Source organism: Odontesthes bonariensis, chromosome 2 (assembly GCF_027942865.1).
Source record: "Odontesthes bonariensis isolate fOdoBon6 chromosome 2, fOdoBon6.hap1, whole genome shotgun sequence".
NCBI lineage: Eukaryota > Metazoa > Chordata > Actinopteri > Atheriniformes > Atherinopsidae > Odontesthes > Odontesthes bonariensis.
Genome location: NC_134507.1, coordinates 7,971,139 through 7,990,178, shown reverse-complemented (window position 1 = coordinate 7,990,178; position 19,040 = coordinate 7,971,139). Strand labels below are relative to the sequence as shown.

At 41.1% G+C, this 19,040-nt stretch overlaps 2 protein-coding genes across 4 annotated transcripts in view; both read right to left on the bottom strand.

Annotated features, from left to right (window-relative positions):
• Positions 1-5,283: 5,283 nt before the first annotated feature.
• On the bottom strand, positions 5,284-12,581 carry pdlim1 (PDZ and LIM domain 1 (elfin)). The gene is made up of 7 exons (XM_075475256.1): positions 12,353-12,581; positions 10,319-10,470; positions 9,721-9,805; positions 8,407-8,591; positions 7,540-7,688; positions 6,453-6,570; positions 5,284-5,867 (listed from the first exon to the last, which is right to left on the bottom strand). The coding sequence occupies exons 1-7, from the start codon at positions 12,443-12,445 to the stop codon at positions 5,681-5,683; spliced, it is 969 nt and encodes a 322-aa protein (XP_075331371.1). The 5' UTR covers positions 12,446-12,581; the 3' UTR covers positions 5,284-5,680.
• Positions 12,582-15,556: 2,975 nt separating this feature from the next.
• Positions 15,557-19,040, bottom strand: part of LOC142389952 (sorbin and SH3 domain-containing protein 1-like) — a 33,471-nt gene continuing 29,987 nt past the window's right edge. For all 3 annotated transcript variants that reach the window (XM_075475225.1, XM_075475216.1, XM_075475235.1), the window contains one exon: positions 15,557-18,925. In XM_075475225.1, the coding sequence (XP_075331340.1) occupies positions 18,858-18,925 (68 nt within the window). In that variant the 3' untranslated portion in view covers positions 15,557-18,857. The remainder of the gene's footprint in view (positions 18,926-19,040) is intronic.

Sequence of the window (19,040 nt, the reverse complement as noted above, 5' to 3'; positions counted from 1 at the left end):
TGCCGCCACGACAGGCACCAACCACCTTACGGCCACAGCTCCGGTCGGCCGCCTCAACAATGGAGGCACGGAACATGCCCCCGGGACATGGTTGAAGATCTGCCGGAGGTGGGAGTTGAAACTCCTCCTTACAGGGGATTCCGCCAGCCGTTCCCAGCAGACCCTCACAATACGTTTGGGCCTGCCAGGTCTGACCGGCTTCCTCCCCCACCAGCGGAGCCAACTCACCACCAGGTGGTGATCAGTTGACAGCGCCGCCGCTCTCTTCACCCGAGTGTCCATACGTATAGGACAGGAAAAGACTCTTCTCTCTAAAAAGAACATGGCAGCACAGCTTGGATTGGCAAAGCTGGATCTGAACAGACCACAAGACTTCTGGAGCAATGTCCGTTGGACAGATCAGACCAAAATGGAGATGAAAGGACATAAAACACAGTCTGGAGAAAACCAAACACAGCATATATCAGCACAAACACTTCATGAGTTAATATGGAGTTTAATTTACTTAAATTCAAAAGTAAGTTACAGATGTGTTTTTTTCATATACCAAAAACCTGAGATGAAAAGATGACAGCTCCTCCTCTAGAGCTATAGCTGCATAGTACAATAATTCCTTCTGCTGACAGGTTTGTTGTGTTAACCGAGGTCCACTTTACTAAAATTACTTTCACAGGTACATCATATTTGATTCTTAAAGACATCTAACTCCCATATTTGCAGTTGCCAAACATCTGTGAATGTAAAGTTTCTCTAAAAATTGGACACAACAATTGAATGAATGCTCAGGATTCTTATTTTTCAAGATGTCCCTATTTCATTCTTTTGTCTCCTCAAGTTTTCCTTGTTAGAGAATTGTGACAAATATTTTGAGTTCATATTTAGAATTAATGGGATGTGGCAAAGCACCCTCAGCGGTTAGTTTGGTCATGATAGACTTGCTGTGCTGAAAATGAAACAATGCGTTTAATTAGTGCCAAATACTTAGGAAGTCATGTTCAAAGCCACTTTGTAACATTAAAATCAAATTATTCTTTCTCAATGATAAATTCCACAGAGGTTCATAAAAAAAAATCGTCAATCAATGATTATTTTTTTTTTTATAAATGATTATGTCTTTAACGTCATGCTTCACTTACCCACTGAAAGAAAATTTCCAATTTGTTCTTTTATTCTACAAAGTGGCACTAATGGACAAACACTTTTACATCGTAAATAAGCGAGTAGAGATAACGAAAAAATATATATTGTGCAGCAGTTTAAGGGCTGAAGGGAGGCGACTTGCAGACAGCCCTACTTGTGCCTGAGATCTACAATCTTTTCAAAAAGACAAGCCGTCTCCAAGGCCCAGCGATTCCACTGTAATTGGTGTACACTGTCTTCAAAAGCTGGGGTGAGAGCTACAATGCGTTGCCTGTGAAAGGAGACTCCAAAGCACATTAAAAGTGAATTACTTCTTGTGTAAAGTGTGTTCGGGGTCATTCTGGTCACGACGCGCGCACCTCTCCAAAGACGCACACGTCTCCAAAGGCGCACTCTACTTTCTAAAAGGCAGTCACATTGTTGGGGGATCTCACAAGAGGTGTACATATGGTATCCGGGTTGCAATTAAATGTTTTAAAGATGTTTTTCCTTTGGTGAAGAAGTTTCCCTTTTCTTTTTTTCTCCCCCGACAGTTCTTTGCCAGACAGAATAAGAGGAGGGGGGGGAGCATTGAATGGCTTCGCTGCTAGTTTGGGATGACAACAATCTGGTCAGCGAGTTGTCGGACTTTGATTGTCCCCCTCAAAACGTCCTTCAAACAAAAAGCTGGACGGAAATAAAGCCCCACCTGGTACCTCTGTTTGCTAAAGTAATAATAAATAGATTTCGTTTAGTAAATAAGCAAAAGAGACTGTAAAGTGAAGTAGTCGGAAGTATTAATCAGGAGCATCGGGCAGGTATCACCTGCTCTGGAGCTTGCTCAGTTTATTGTTAAATATTGTTAAATCACTTTTCGTAGCAGGTCTGCTCCCATATCTGCCATTTCCACAGCAACTGGTCGCTTATGTTTGCCTACACTTTGCATAACAAGCAGCACACTACAGCACGCTGATAAAAAAAAAAAAAAAAATCAAGGAGAGTCATACAACTTCAAACCTACACCTGTCTCCGATATCCGAACATGGATTTGGCATCAATGATTATTTGTAAAGTGGTAATATCCAGTTTACTTTAGAGTTTCCATGCCTTTTATAACAGCGAGCCACCATCTCCTATCTACCACGTGTATTTGTCCAGTTTATGGAAAGCATATGGTTACCAGATTGTTCCCAAAACACATATTTAGACAGAAAGTTAAGGAGAGCTTTTTGTGGTCCTTTGTTAGCAATTGTAAATCATGTTTGAGGTCTGGCACACTCTCCCGTCTCCCCTGGTCAAAGTTAGAATGTGTCTGAATGTCGTTGGCATATTTAACTAATCTTTAACTCTCTAAAAGACGAGATGTATTACAAAAAAGTCAATGCGTCATAGAGTTGTGGCGACAATGGGCAACTTTGGAGATGTCATAGCGCACAGGTATATGCTCACATTAAAGAAGAAATCGAGCTTGTATTGATGGGACACATAAAAGGACCCTTTGTACTTTTAACTCCCACAGCAGGTTTTGCCCAATCAAATCCTCTTTGTTAGCTGCCCTCATGCGTAATTGTCTTTGTCTGAATAGCGGATCTTTGCGCTCTAACGCTGTAAGCAAACGTTTATCCCCGTGTTTATGGGATTTAAAATACTTTTTTTTCTGATATGAGTTCAACTTTCCCGGCCAACAAAAGGTAACTTATCATTTAGAATATCTCATTAAGACAAATAAAGACGAACTTGCAGGAGCTCAGACCTTATGCTACAGATGTGATATGCGCAAAATCACAAATACGCAGATGTGTTCTTTTCGACAAACTATTCAAATATAGTCGTGGAGAGACTTTTTCCCCCTTCAGTTTGTAGTTCAGTATGTCACACTCTAATTAAATGTCTTTCCCACTCTGCACAGCTGCGATGATCACCATGAACCATACAGGATGTTTGCCAGTATTTTGAGTGCGTAAAAGGTGACTTTACAAGTACCACTCGAGGATATAGAGTTCTATATATTTGCAAGGGCAAACTCACACTTAATCCCAAACAATGTGTTTTAAATTGAATGCAGTGACACGTTAAATATTTACCATGATGCCCCAAAGTCTGCGCCTAAAATACAAGGAAACCAAGCTGATTTAAATGCATTTCCAGCCCTTCTTCATTAACACGGTGCAATTGACTGCAATAATAAACAATGATAATTGACAATAATGTTGCCACTGAAAGCTTCTGATGTTCAACATGTGTCTCAGATCATTTTCAGATGCGCACATGGACATTTTTTATTCCAATATCATGAGAGTGCTTTTGTTACCAAATCCTTCAACATTTCTCTCCAGCATGAGAAACACGCGTCACCCCACTGACACTTAAACTAAAGCAATGCTCACAGTGGTTTCTACCGAGTTCTACGGTATTTGATCTGCGAGATCCAGACTGTACGCCTGACATGATGAACATGAAGATGGGAACATGAAAATAGTTGCAACACGATTCCAAGAGTAGCATCTCGGTGCCAGCAGGGGTCCCGAATGTGTCCTTATTTGAGAATGCTGCCTCCGGATGCGCGATGTTCACTCTCTCCAATAAAACAGACAGAAGAACGAGGGCGCAGGGGAGAGCGTGGGGGGCCACAATGCCTGGAAGCTGATTGGCCACTTGACAGGCGCTGTTGATTCAGGCGTCCACGGTGCGCGAAGATAAGATAAAGGCCATATAAAATGACAGAGATGCGCAGCCATCCCTCACTGTCAGCTGCTCATAGAAGCTGTCTGCTGCCTCCGACTGCAAGAGAGGACGACTGTCTCTTCATCCTCGCTTCACCTGGCACGAGTACAAACGTAAGTGCAAACAGATCCATCCAGCTGAAGTTCCTGTCTGCTATTTGATGTTTTAGATTTTTTTTCCAGATAGTCGTTCAACTGATTATTCTAAAATTTGTTTTTCTAAATGTCTAGAATTAGTAAAATTTCAAGTTTTTTTTTTTTTTAGTGATAGTGGTGCATTCAAACAGTTACACGAGGTGGAAAATTGGGATAACATCACAGTCTATTGCATTTAATTTGTTTTAATGGTTCTTTATAAAAAAAATAATAATAATAGGAAGACATCTGTAAGACCTTTTGACTTTGCATCAGCTCCAACTTTAATTTAAAGTGTTCATCTGTTCAGGATGTCTCTCAAACTGTGGTGCGCCCCTAACGACCTGCGCAGCCTTGGGGCTGCAGAGACGACCACCACATGTTCTCCAACTTGCCTCGACCCTGAAAAAGAAAGCGACGCCACTACAGGGAATTGGCCGCGAAAGCCACAGAAAGTTTTTAGAAGGGAAGTGTCCTCAGTGAACCACAGAAGTCAGCAGTGTGGACAGCGCGGCAGGCGCAGAACGAAGGCGAACGACAGAGAGCGCCACCGGATGCACAACCTGAACTCGGCTCTGGATGCGCTGAGAAGCATCCTGCCGGCGCTGCCCGAAGATGCCAAGTTGACCAAGATCGAAACGCTGCGCTTTGCCCGCAACTACATCTGGGCTCTGACCGAGACTCTGCGTATTGGCGACCAAAACGGTCTGACGCTGGACTACCTGCCGGCTGTGTCCGCTCTGAGCAGTCCCGCGAGTGACTCATCCGTCGAGTGGGACTCGGCATCATCTTCAGAGTCTTGTTACGGGACTTCTGCTGACTCTTACGTCTCCGTTCCCGAAACGAGCTGTAAAACTTTATCCAATTCCATCCCCGTTACTTTTTATTTCACGTCTCTATGTGGCGACACTGATCTAAGACATACATGGCACCATTGAGTTTTATTTTTTTTTTATATATGGATTGTCTAACTGGTAAAAAAAAACAAAGTAATGTGTAGAGGAACCTTAGGTGGAGAAGTTCAAGACTGGAGGCACTTGATGTCCCAGCAGGTGTTTTCCATCAGCAATCAAGCTAAAACAGCCCTAGTCACGTGACTAATTAGGGTTCTTAGAAACATAGCTTAATCTCATATGGAACATTGCAGTGGCATTTTATTTTTTTTATTATTCTTAAGCACTTAAACTGTGTTCAACACAGACTCTGCAAAGGAGTGGGTGGGGGGACCCCGGGACCCCCAGTTTGCAGTGTTACAGTCACAGACTTCCTTACAAAAAGACCAGAAAGCACAATCAATACAGAAAACTGGTTTAAGCTAAAATATTTATTTGGCAATGATACTCTAATGTGTTTTTTTCATTTTGCTGTATAAAACTGTATTTATTTAATTAAAAAAAACAGTGAAAAATTATTTTTTTTTGGGGGGTGGGTATTCGTTTCATTGTTTCCGTGGTTTTGAAAAACACACCGAACATGTACATGGAAAAACACGACTTAAACACAGTGTCTGTAATACAAAAAGTAATTAGAGAGAGAGAAAAACAAAAAGTCCTCTCTTGGAATGCAGATCAGAGTCAATGTGCAAATCAACATTTCAAACAACCATTTTATAGTCTTAGAAGAAGCATGAGCTACACGTTAGGTCTTGGGTTACGTCTTGTACTAAAGTGGTGTGCAGTCCAAGGCCAGGCTCAGCGACAGCTCTACTTCGGGAAGACGGTGACAACGTCGTAGCCCTCAGGCGGGGTCACTCGCTCGCGCGCGTGCTTCTCGCAATAAATCTGGTCCTCCACAAAGAAATGTCCCTTCTGTTTCAGGTTGACGTCGCAGTCTGTGCAGGTGTAGCACTCCGGGTGACGGAACTTGTCCCTCAGCTTCACCACCATCCCCCTGGAGTGCAAATACAGCATTACATCTGGCAGAAGTTTCAAAGCTTTAGCCCGGCTGATTTATGGACCAGATTTTAAAGGATTTGTGAAGAGAAAAAAGTGTGATCAAGAGGAAGTTACTAAGAATACAAGTCAGGTCTAATGATGTTTTTCTTACTACTACAGACATTTTATGTAGAAATGTAGAAATGATTTGTTTCTTTTCATCATTTTCTTAATCATGGCATTGTGTGGCATACTGAAACATAACACACAACGTTTCAGAAAAATTAAGAGAAAGACGGCCAATGCAGGTGAACATAAACACAAGAGGCAAATGACTCAACAGCAGCAGGGGTTCAGGAATATAAGTAGGTCTTGTGGTATTTACAACATTCAGCCACAAGGTGGAGACAAACGTCAGAGAAAAATAATCACATTTGCCATTTGGGCAAGATGGACCGCAGCAGAGTCGATTCATTTGAAATATGAAGCAATGAATGACCAGATCTATTCCTTATGTGCAGAGCAAAAAGAAAAGGAAAGAAAAAAACAAAACAAAGATCCCCCATCTGTAAAACATGAGCTGAGGAAAAATGATACTTACACAATCCCTGATCCACATTTGTCACAGGCGGGCAATTTCTCTGTGTTCCCCACTGATGATCCCATCTTTGTAGTGGGTGCTTTCACACTCCTGAAGCCTGATGGTTTATCTGAGTCACCTTCAAACATAAGAAATACAGATTGAAAAACACTTGATGTTTAACTGAGTCTTTAAAGGGACACTATGTAATATATTAAGTCATTTATTAGCTCAAATCAACATATTCATTCATAAATTAGTCGTCATTGGTGTAAAATTATCTCTGTCAAAAACCTCACTTATCCTCCTGAGTGAAGAATAACTAGTCTGTATCTACATAGAGCAGGTAAGCTCTATGGAGGCTGCCATGTCCTTCCGGTCTATGAAAAACGACGAAGTGCAGAGAGGGACATAAAGCACTTCGAATCGCGTTTTCCCCAACGCCAGGCCTGCAAGCGGAAATGACGTCATTTTGACGTCACGTCCGCCGAATGGCTTATTACTGGCGCTAATGGTAAATAGATTTTATCTTGTAAATTATCCCACTAATAATGAATTGATTGTTACCAAACTTCTGCCGTAGTACACATAGGCTCTTAACTGACAAAACGAGGCATTAGAAAGTTTGTAAGTTTACCGGGAGTTTATTTAAAAGAACACTTTTTAGATAGCAACTACACACTGCTGCTAACGCTGCGGCGACGTCACTTCCGGTAACTCCTGGAATATGACTAATTGCTTTGCTTGCACACCAAAGGCTATGTCAACTTCTGTTATCTGACATGTTATCTGTCATCTGTATTTATAGTGTTATTGTATGTGTGTTATGTAATCCTTTGTACTGTGTGTCTTGATGTCTTTTTGTTTGTATGGACCTTGAGTCTGAATCTATACAGCTTCTTGAATCTTGACACATACCGCCTGCCGTAGTTCAAGAAGTTGCAGCGCACATTTGAAAACGCGAGGCGCTAGAGAGCAAATTCATTCGACTTTGCAAAATAAAATTGCACCACTAGATGGGGGAAGAAATTACATAATGTCCCTTTAACTGTGTGCCCAAAGCAATACAACACTGATAAAAGCTGCAAATACCAAACGGTATCCGTACCCGTCTCAAGAATCTCCTGAAGCACCTTGAAAGAAGCGGACTGTCTTGGCGGTTCGTCAGACACTTGGTTCTCTTGCAGCATCTTGTACACCTCCGAATCTTCTACTATGGGCGGCCGCTTGCCCACCCCTGATGGATCTGATGGAGCACTACAAAGACGGTGTTTTAATTTCAGTGCGAGCGTGAATAATAGCATGCAAAAATGTACAAACATTCCAAAGAGGCAAAGGCTAAGCACAGTGACTCATAACGGTCTTGATGTCGACCCAAAGAGCGTGACGGCAAAGGCCCTGGAGATCACAGGCCCTTTCTGAGAGGGCGTATCACCCAAAAGCCCCGTCACTGCTTCAGGTATCACCGAATAAGTTTCTGATTCCGTGTAGGTTTTCAATCAGAGGAAGTTTAGGCAATAGTTGATTCCTGTCATGGCTCACAGGAAATACACAACATTACAACAGCAGCAAGTTAAAACCTGATGAGGACATCTTCTGTGACTCACAGGCGAAGCCTCAGTTAGTTACCTCAGTCCTGTTTCAGATCTGCATGCAAATAAGTTCTTCTCACATGAAAATGCTGTTACCGCTATCAACTTTCACTCCAAACTCTACAAATTTTGAAACTTTTCCAATGGTTTTCTGCTTGTTGTCAAAACACAGCAAGCAAAAACCAGCTGAGCTGGCTCCTCTGAACTTTTGACACCGTGTAAAGACAGCGACCGATCTAGTGCACGATGTGATCCGAAACACCAGTTGACTTAGTATTCGTGTCACTGTACAAATTCTGAAACAAACAAACAAAAAAAAACGCTCTTCAAAGCCAACGCAGCACGTCAGAGCTCGCCGTCTAATTCATTTAAAAAGAACTCACTTGCTGTTGGGGTCATCAGTTGCCGACATGTTCTTCACTTCATCCACAGCCGAGTTGAAGTCCTTGATGTTGTCTGAAGAGTACAGGCCAGAGGGGCTGTTGTACTGGTTGGTCACTACTTTGGAGCCAAAACCAGAAAAAGGCAGGGCACTCCTGTTGTGGGATGAGCCTATGTTTTTCACTTCCTGTAAAAGGAAAAAAAACTAACATCAAAGAGATATTTCTTTTTAGGCTTTTTCTCTGATAAGCTTTAAGTTGTGAAGTGTAACAGGAGTCTGATGGTTGTAAAATTATAGCTCACACACTGTCCAAAACATGCACCACAGTACGTGCAAACATTGCAGAGCGGAGTGGACTTTTACTGCTTTCTGGTGAATGTGAAATGTTGTCCTGATCTTGCGTGCACACACACACACACCACATGCATTTGAAAACATCCCGTCTCTGGAGTTTACAGGAATGAATTGGATAATGCCGCTTCTGCCGACTTTGGAAAAATAACATAAAATACTTTCTTCTTCTTCTTCTTAAAGTTTGGCTTCTAGCTTAACGCAAAGTTTGACATAATTTAGCGAGGCATGGATTCTTGTGTAATTACACCAGCCAACAGACTTTATATACAAACATATAATGACACTGGCATGCCATCAAAGTGGGCACACGAATACCAACAAATCCAGCTCATGCTTGCACTGCGGGACCACGGAAATGCCTCAAAACATAACTCATGCATCAAGCTTCTGACATCTAAATTGCAGAAAATCACAAAGTCCCAGCAGCCGTGTGCACTTTCCAAAAATAAAGTGTTCTGACCGAAAAGTCGGAGTTCACACAGCAGCGAAGTCGCGTTGAAGTGAGGGATTTCGGACAAATGCTCAAAACACGAGCTCTTAAGTGTGTGAGAAGAATGCACAACATTTATGACCTGTGACACACACACACACACGCACACACACACACGCACACACACACACACACACACGGCCTGGGACACCATTTCCTACACGAATACACACTCTGGCCTCAACTTTCCACTCAGCGGGCAGGAACTGAGGCTCTCGTCAGAGCTTGGCTGATAAATTACCGTCTCCTAGGAAACCTCCTGTTGGGAAGCAAACAATGACTTCATTGCTGGCAGTAATAAAAAAAACTCACAAGCCTTTGCAGACATAGGGAGCAGCAATTATTCAGGCTTCCAGAAACTGCATGGCTACCTGTATACAGGACTTCCTGATGTTACTCTAAATGACAGAGCTGGGGGAGCAATTTCAAAAGTTTCAAGTCTAGATGCAGCTTTGATGATGACACACACACCCGTGGCTCTGATGCAAGATTCATCTTGTACGGATGAGCCTTCCCCTCCTCAGATGAAAGTGGCGACCACAGTTTAGCTTCTGACCTGAGAAGCAGAAGAAGGGAAACATGGCTTAACGGATGCAAATCATGGGTTTAAACACAACAAAGGGAATCTTTTTTTTTGGTTTGTTTCTGGCTGTGGCTTCCTGCATCATAGCACATGACATGACCATGATACTCTGTCTCCGTCTTTGAGTGCAGCAGAGCCCTGGCATGTACCTGCATGTGCTTGCTTTCTTCTGCCCCCCGCCCTCTGACAAACAAGCATATTTGTTTCAGTCTGTCTGTTGAATCTTGTTCAACATCCGTGCTGATTAAACTCATCTGCTGCCAGAAAGTTATGATGCAATGCAGTGAAATAAATAAAGGATTGCAACATAGTCTGGCATACAGACGCTTCTCAGAATAAGAGGTTTAGTAAAACAAAGGGAAAGAAATCCACCCTCTACAAAGAATGAGCCAACATACAATCACTCGCTGAACACCTGGATTATGGCTCGGCTGTCTCACATTACTCACAGTTTTCCTGGCCCGTGGCTACGTGGTTCCGACCTACCTGTCTACGGAGAGCACCATTTCATCGCCGCAGCCCTTGATCTTGTTCTGCGCCTCCAAGTGAGTCATGCTCTCTGTTGGTTCTCCATCGATAGCCAAGATGATGTCTCCGATGCACAGGTTAGCTTGGGCTGCTTTGCTGCTGGGGTTGACCTACAACAGAGAGACAGACTTAATGATCAAAAGCAACTCCTGAGCCAGAACGTAAGATGGGTCAGTGGGTGTTAGGGTATTTGATATCGTCAGATTCACAGCTTTGTTTGTTTTTTTGTAACTATCAAAGAGTTGTCTGCCCAAAGATTCTTTAAAAATACCCAGCCCCAACGTGTAAAAATACATACGTTAATCTGGTACGTGTGGAAAATGCGGCATTAAATTGCAGGCTGAAAACCTCCGTTCTAATCAGGGCTTTAGATCTACTTGAGCTGCAGTTTTTAAAGCTGACCCGCGAGAACCTTTACACACATTTGGCTGTTTACAGTAAACAGAGGCAGAGTTTTCAGTCTGCGGCCCAGAGGGCAGATGATCCTTCGAGATAATAGCTGGAAGCGGAGAAAGAGAAAGAGACCGGCACAATCCAGGAATTCCAAAAATCGCTTTTCCATGGGTGGAGTGGACAACGTTTACAACAGGAACAGCAGCCTCCACACAGGCAAAGTACACAGTGGAGAGTGGAATACTGCTACAATACAGCCGCTAAAGGGTCCTCCTGTATGATGCTGCATAACAGCTTTGTATCATGTTTACCAAGGTGTTGTAAAGTAACCGAACAACTGTTAGTACAGACTTCCAGATGGGAATTCTGAACACAAGTTAAAAATTTTAGATATACCTCCTTAATCACTCTATTGAAAAAAATACTGTCAACATCAATGTAAAACTTCAGGATTAACACGGTCTAAGATAAGAACAGTTTTAACTCAAATCTGGCAATAAATGATCTGACGAACAAATAAAACTGCAAGAACTTCTGCCACAGAGTATGAGCACAGCTCAGCTTATGAAATTCCACAAGTTGTTATCTGTGTACTACGAATTATCATCTTGAAGCTAGTTGATGGGGCCACAGACCTCCCACGTTAAAATCATTTCTGTACTGCTAGTGTGCAACAGAAAGACATGTTAAGGAAGCGAAATATCAAAATTAAGAAGTGAGTGAAAATGAAAAAAAATTTTAAAAATGGACCCGTTTCCCTTATAAGGTAAGGCAAAAAAAAAAAAAAAAAGTAGTATATTACAGCCAGGGGCGATTTTAGGATCTGGTCTTTAGGGGTGCCCAGCCCCCAGTGCTCACAGAGGCACATTATTTCTCTCTAATTGAGGCGAACTAGTACATTTATAAATTTTGGAGCCGTATTAGTTTAGCTTTGAGTAGTGTTTTCCCCTACAACATTCAATTTTGACCCCTTTTAATTTCAAAAGACTGTGGCTTGGACAGGGATAACAGAGAGCCTGAGACAAATATTGAAGAGAACTCAACATTTATTTTGGGAGTAAAGAGTTAAAACAAAAACAAATGCTAGAAAATAAATAAAATAGTCACTAAAATAATGCATCCTTGAGCAGAAAAAAAAAAAAAAAAAAGTGTTTTTGCATTATATAATATTTTAAAAATGTGCTGAGCCAGGGGGGTGCCGAGCTATCTCACGGTGGGGCCTTAGCACCACTAAAAATACCCTAGCCTCGCCCCTGATTACAGCTATCGTTTTTACAGTACTTAAACTGTCTATAAGAACATTTAAAAAAAAAACAACAACAGATAAATGGAGACAACAAACGGTTTCATCATCTTCTCCCACGAACAGGGGCTCCATGTAAAACACGGTCCCAACAGGTTATAGCCGCTAACTTTACGCACCTCAATAAAGTACAGAGGTGGCTAACGCTAGCGTTAGCTTCCCGTTAACCCGAAGACGTGGAGTCTGCAAATTTTGCTTGGAATAAAGTTGTAGAGGCATCGATAAGGTGACTCGGGACGAGCACAGGTGTGGTTACCCTGAAGTAAAAACAGTTGCCAAGTGTAGAGTCAACTTACCCGGGAAATAGCCAGTGGCTGCTCGAAGTCCTTTCCCCCAACCAGCCGGAATCCCCAGGGGCCAGGACCCTGCATCACCACCCGGAGAGGCATGATGTGAATGGTTTCAACACTGTAGGCAACTTTGTGAGAATAACTAATCTACTTCAGCCCTTTGGCTCAGTTCCTTCTGCATATGACATGCGCTAAACCACAGCTCCGGAGCATTACAGCAAAGGGGGTGGATCCTCAGGTTGGAGCTGGACGAATCGATTTTGAAGTTTCCTCTCTGATAACCGAGGGACCACAGATCGTAAATAAAGAGGATGGGTCACTTTGACTCCCACTTTGGCTCCTTGATGCTCAACTAACTGCGCTTCTGGTCACATGATACCACAGTTGGTTATTTTTTTGGTTTCTGCCACTTCAAAGAAACTGAACAGGGGTCTCCTGCTGGTGCCCAGAGTCAGGACTAAACAAGGATTCAGTTTGATGCTCCTAAAATCTGGAACAGTCTTCCAGAAGATGTGAGACAGGCCTCAACTCTGACAATGTTTAAATCCAGGCTGAAAACAGTTCTATTTAGCTGTGCATATGACACCTGAAAGTATTTTATCTGCACTCTTCACTTTTAAATTAATTAATTAATGATTATTTGTAACGTTTTGTTATTTTTTATTTTTATTATTAATTTTTTATTAATTTTATTTTTATTAATTTTTTTATTTTTATTAATTTGATTTTTATTATTATTGATTTTTATTATTATTATTATTATTATATTTATTATTATGATTATGATTATTATTTCTTTTTATTGCCTTCTTGTGGTAGCTGTGAAGCACTTTGAATTGCCTTGTGTATGAATTGTGCTCTATAAATAAAATTGCCTTGCCGTACAGAAAAAACATCTTAACTCAACTCAGTTGAACTGATTTTGACTAACACTAATGACTAGCTTTACTTTACGAATATTGAATGAATTCCAAATGAAATGGACTGATTTGTAATATAATGAATTTCATTTGATTTAATCATGATTTTATCATGGTGAGTTGGATTTATTGGTGATTTAACGCTACATAAATAAAACTCAGATGGAGTAATCTTTGCTTTGGTTGTGAGTACACTTAAAGCCAGTTTTAAAAACAACAACAACGGGAACAAGTTTTCATTCATGCAGCTTCCACACTCGCCTCATCCTATTCAGGGAGCCTGGAGGCTATCCCAGCTGCAGTAATAACACAAAAACGCAACCCAAACAATTCTTGAAAGTGCGGCACTTTGTTGACCACGTCAGTTTTCCAAGTAAATGGAGGTTCCTCGAAAGCAGAGCGGAGAGATAGCTCTTCACTTTTCGCCACTCTCGTGTGAGCGCCGCTGTTTGTTTTAGGGATGTCGGCATGCCGTTACGTCACCGCGTTATGTGCAAGCTTACCATTTATGGTAGAGCTAAATCCCAGGATGTGGAATGTGCCACTCCCAAAACCCGAATTCCTGCCAGGAGGAGCTCTTTGCTTAAGTGCCATGGCACACTGACTGAGTGAAACACACTCTTTCTTTCTTGAGGGGGTTTAAATGTATCCATACAAGCCCATACTCAGCCCCTTCGGTGTGTGGAATCAGCTTTGGTGGATAGTGAAACTATTACTTCATGCTTGGTCATCATCTCCTCAGTGGGATTTAACCCATCTCATGAACAAGAGTAACAGCTCCTTGTAAAGCGCACTGCACAGGATGTTCAGCCATGTTAAGTGGGGAATCTAAAGTGGAGCAAGCAGAAAACACACAGGTTAACGGGAACTGGGAGCTGTGGGGGGAAGAACTGGAAAACGGGTCACATTAAGTTGATTAGCCAGATTACCCCATTAGTCAGTGGGTCATGAACAAAAAAACAAACAAACAAACAAAGTTTGCTAAACTGTTCAAATGCTTTGCCCGTTATTAATGTTCTCATTATGGATGTAATTTGGGAGGTTAAGACAGGTGTTGAAAATTCGAAAAGTTATCTAATATCTTTAGAAAAAAAAGATGATTTCTGGGCCTATAGAGAATGGGATGATGGCATAACAGCTCAGCTCATTTTGACACCATGCTGTATTTATGCGTGCTCTGCAGGTGTTTTTTGTATACATAGACCCAGTACCTTAACTCCAGAAGAGTATTTTTACTCTCAGATTTAGGATTAACCTCTAAAATCACATCTATCATATCTATTTCTACTCCTAATGACCAAATGATGAACTTGTGTGTCCACTGCTTGAAACGCGTTTCTAATAAGTTTGAAGTTTAAAACTTCAATTAATAATAAAGTGACTTGTAAAACCCACAGCTTATGACTCTACAAAATTAACACACTGCTGAATACATTGGAAATAACCCTAGTTAATGTGATAAATTGGCCAAAAGAGGGGGCAAGATTTAGTGGGGAATCAGAGTTTAGCCCAATACCAGCTTATTAATTATCAAATCTAGCATTTAGGGGTGCGATTCAGTCACTATCTGTAAGGCCCATCTTGTTTTTCCCCTTTTCTTTCTCCATCTCTTCCCATCTCCTTTAGATTTGTCCATTTTTAGCCAAACAAAAGAAAAACTCACTGTTTTAGTAGGCAAAGGTAGCATGAGAGCAAACCTCTCAAGATGGCGCTCCTTACCTAGCATGCAACAAGGCCTGACGTACTTTAACATTCTCTATTCTAACATTATTACACATAATAACTCGGAACATACCATTACTATAATAATAATTTCAGGAAACAGGCTATTAATGACAACTAAACAAGTCTACCAGCAAGCTATGCTAACAAAGTTTTTGCTAGCTTTGATGTGAAAGTGTCATTATTATTAGTTTTCAGTGCTAAAAACTCTGTATCTCAGGTGTTTGGGTGACCAGTAATGTATGGAAAGAATGCTGTCTGCGTTGGAGTTATTGAAGGGTGTTCGTAACAGGAATGTTGTTAAGGGAAAACTCTCTTATCTGATATTCCCTGAGCAGGGAGCAAGGGTTAGGAGGTACTGTACATGTAGGCCTACAATGTGGAATGCAACACAGCTAAAGAAAGTGTATTTCACCAACCCAGAAATAGACAGCCAAACCACTGACTCCGATGATAAGCCTTAAAAAAACCCCCACTCACATGCATAGTTTGCATTTCAACTTGCTTGAGAAACTCTGTTCTCATGGGAGTTTCTTTCACAAAAAAACAGAACAAGTGACACACCAGATGTTTTAAATTGTTTATTAAATATTGCATAATACCGAAGTCACATCAGTGTATAGTATTTTTATTCTAATATCGTCAATGTAAGAGCACTGCAAATAGAAGCAAACAAACCAAACCAATTGCAGGTTGTGTGTCTCATGAAAGTACTCCATTCTTCTGATTATTAATTCATTATGAAGCACTGTGTCACGCTCGTAGGTACTTGTACAGTAACAGACAAGTTCTTAGTAAATGTTCTCCCATCGTGGAGACTAGGATTAACCGGAAAATCATGGTTACATTAAATAATGTCATGAGAAATTTCAGTGATACTCAAAAAAAAAAAAGAAAAAAAGAAATGACAATGAGGCACAATTTTGCATCTAACATAAGGCATTATGATCCTTACAAATGGCAGCGTAATTTTCATGAGTCTATCTTTCTGTGCTGAGTAACGCTCCACTCTGTGCTTTTCCAAAAAAATCCTTCAGGCAAATAAACCACTGCAAGTGACAGAGAGCTCAGTCAGTCACTCTCATCACTCGCAGCTTATTTTCTATTTTACATATTTACAATCCTTCCTGTGCCCTGCCGTTGGGACAGTCTGCACGTTCACTCAAGATGAAATTTAGACATCATTTTTACATATTAGCGTACACTGCCTGTACCACATTCATATAATCATACATTCGCACATCCCATGATGTTTTGTGGAGAACAATGAACAGAGTGTATAGTGATTTGTTTTCAGACTAAATGAGTTATTGGTTATTTGCCCACCATCAAGTGTATTTGACGTCAGTCTCTTTTTGTTCTGACATGGAAGAAAAACAACTTTAACAAAGGCTACAGATCAGTCATCATATTTATGAGGAGATGAAGTTACAGAGGAACAAACGCGTTTAGCCAGCAGTGGAGGCTTCTGTGGTGAACCAAAACAAGTGAACATTATATCAGTGCTACACAGACAAACCCACAGTGTCGTATTTTGTCCTGCTAAGAAAATACTCCCTTGCTGATGCTGGCAAAATAATCAAAGGTGATCTGAACAAGAAGAAAAAAACCTGATTAAACAGCAAAAAAAAACCCCAAAAAACAAAGAGGATGAAACACTGATTGTAGCGGATTTGAATTCAAATACTTCTTGAATTGTTAAACTTTGTTTTTGACTCGTGTGGTAGCCACGCAGCAGTTTTGATTATCACTTTGTGACTGTAGCTTACACAATCAGACGCACTGACAAAGCCACAGCGAAATGCCCTGCTGGGTCTAGTGAGTTACTTTTCTATAGTTCAGAGATTTGATGTAATCAGACAATTGTAACAAGCTTTAACTAAAAGGTAGACCCACTGATAGTCTGCCACTTGATTAGACTTGTATCAGCGGTAAAATGATGATGACAGTCTTGCACGGACAGCATCTTTGTGCATATTAAATGTCCTGATTTACACTAAAAACTACTCGATAAGCAGTTTCCACACAAACTACATCCATATGCTGCTCTGAGCAGGTCCTAACAAGCACTGAGAATTATCTGCAGGTACAACTTGACAGCTCTGGTCTGGACTAATGAGCACAGTGCAGTGACTGGTGACAACAAGGAATTTCATGAAAAAAAAGAAGCAAAGAAATACAATAGCTATTTTTTTGGGTGTTTATCGGTGTTAGAAAATGTACCCTTACACGGTCTGACAGTGGTGGAGATGCGGGAGGTTTGTTCTCGCAGGAAGATGCCTCTGATGCTTTGACTGCAGAATTCGAAGAAATTAAAGCTCGACGAACAGCCTAAACCCTCGCCTGTTTGCTTTAAGCTAAAGGTGCAAATACTGAAAAGGTTGGGATTCATGTTTCATGCTCCAGTTTGATTAGTTTGTCGATTTTACAGTGCATGCTGTACTAACGCTGACCATACGGTTGCAGTCATTTCATAAGAAAATACATGGCCGTATTTGGAAGGCCTCTTAGTTTTCTGTAGGCATTTACACGTATATATACATTCCTGTCAGTAAGGGCATGGTTAAAATCTCGATATGCATGTAAAAACTGTTTTATCTTAGCCGAAGATAACTTGTTGGCTTTCACTTGATCATTAATCTGCTTTTGTCTTGTTAGGTAGGATCTTCCTAAATAACCAAACAGGAAGTTAAGTGCTACCACGCCTGTCCTGTAGTCTCGCTGAGGTCGGGTCTCTACCATCAGCTACCTTAAAGGCATCAATAATTGGCCAACACAGTTTGCTTTTGTTTTAACAAGAGAGCTATAAAAGGACAAAAATATATTTCTGCAAAACAAAAAGATGAGCATATAAATGGTTCTTTCTTCACTTTTATGAGACACGCAATGCAGTCCATGTGTCCTGTATCTGTAGCTGTGGTAACAGAGAACAAAGTGCATTTAGAGCTTCTGGACAAGCAATGACTGGGTTAATAACTGCAGAAAAAAACTTGTTGATAGAAAATGAAGGCAATACTGAAGTGGTATTCAAACACTGAGATGTGAAAGCTGTCATGCTCCTCAAAAGCAGGCCACAATAGAGATCATGAGGATTCAGAAAATTCTAAAGAAAGCAAAACAGCTGGGTCGGACCAATTTCTGAAGGGGACTCTTACATAAGGTGTAAAATAATCAGACTCCAGAGGAAAAATACTTTAAGCAGTTATTTAAAATCTAAACTGAGGGAAATGTTCTGTTGGACAGAGAATGAGCAATCACATAACATTTCATAACTGTATGGTAAGCTGATTTAAATGTCAAAGGTTTAAAAGTTATTTTTTAAAGTCATGGCTTGTGTTACACTTGGCAAATTGTGTTTTTCACTTCTGGTCCTAAAAGGTAGCTGATGACAAACAGCTCCGACCCCACACAACCGAAAATTACATTCTACTCTTCCAAAGTCCTCTTTCAGGTAATAAGATCCACTCTTTTGATCCCTAAACTGCTCTGCTGCCTGCCTCGCGACTGAGGTGCTACGTAAACACTCATGTACTGATGAATAACACGGACAAATTGGAAGCCAAGATTTGTGCAACACAAGCTACTTTGTGGGACGTTTTCACAGAGTAATTGCACATGTGGAGACGGATGAATTCTGTCAAAAAGTGAGAAATATGCGATCACGGTGCACACCGTTGCTGAGGTTTGGGCAGTGAGTTGTCCCCATCTTCGCCTCGTGCAGTTTGACATACCCCAGGCCGAACTGATCACTTTCCCAGACAAGTTATATTGGCCTGGCTAAATGACTATTCTAACCAACAGCCATGCGCGGTAGTAATGACTTCCCAAGCTTCACAGGCAACCATGTGTTACAGCCAGATTAGATATCTTTACAGTTGAACTTCCTTTACGTAATTCCCAGGGAAAGTCCCAAACTGCTTTGTCCTCTTTGACGTACCTGTGGAGAAAAAGAAAACAAACATTGCTCAAGAAAAAAGAAAGTCAAAGGATTCTTTGAAGACTTAAAGCTAACATGATCTCAGTTTTAGACAAAAATAGCTGACAAGGATTGC

Excerpts from the sequence above, each read along its gene's own strand:
- pdlim1 (XM_075475256.1), bottom strand. The coding sequence starts at position 12,445 with ATGCCTCTCCGGGTGGTGATGCAGGGTCCTGGCCCCTGGGGATTCCGG. Across the intron at positions 9,806-10,318 it reads ATGGTGCTCTCCGTAGACAG|GTCAGAAGCTAAACTGTGGT; the intron begins GTAGGTCGGAAC and ends TCTGCTTCTCAG. Across the intron at positions 7,689-8,406 it reads ACTGATGACCCCAACAGCAA|TGCTCCATCAGATCCATCAG; the intron begins GTGAGTTCTTTT and ends CCGTCTTTGTAG.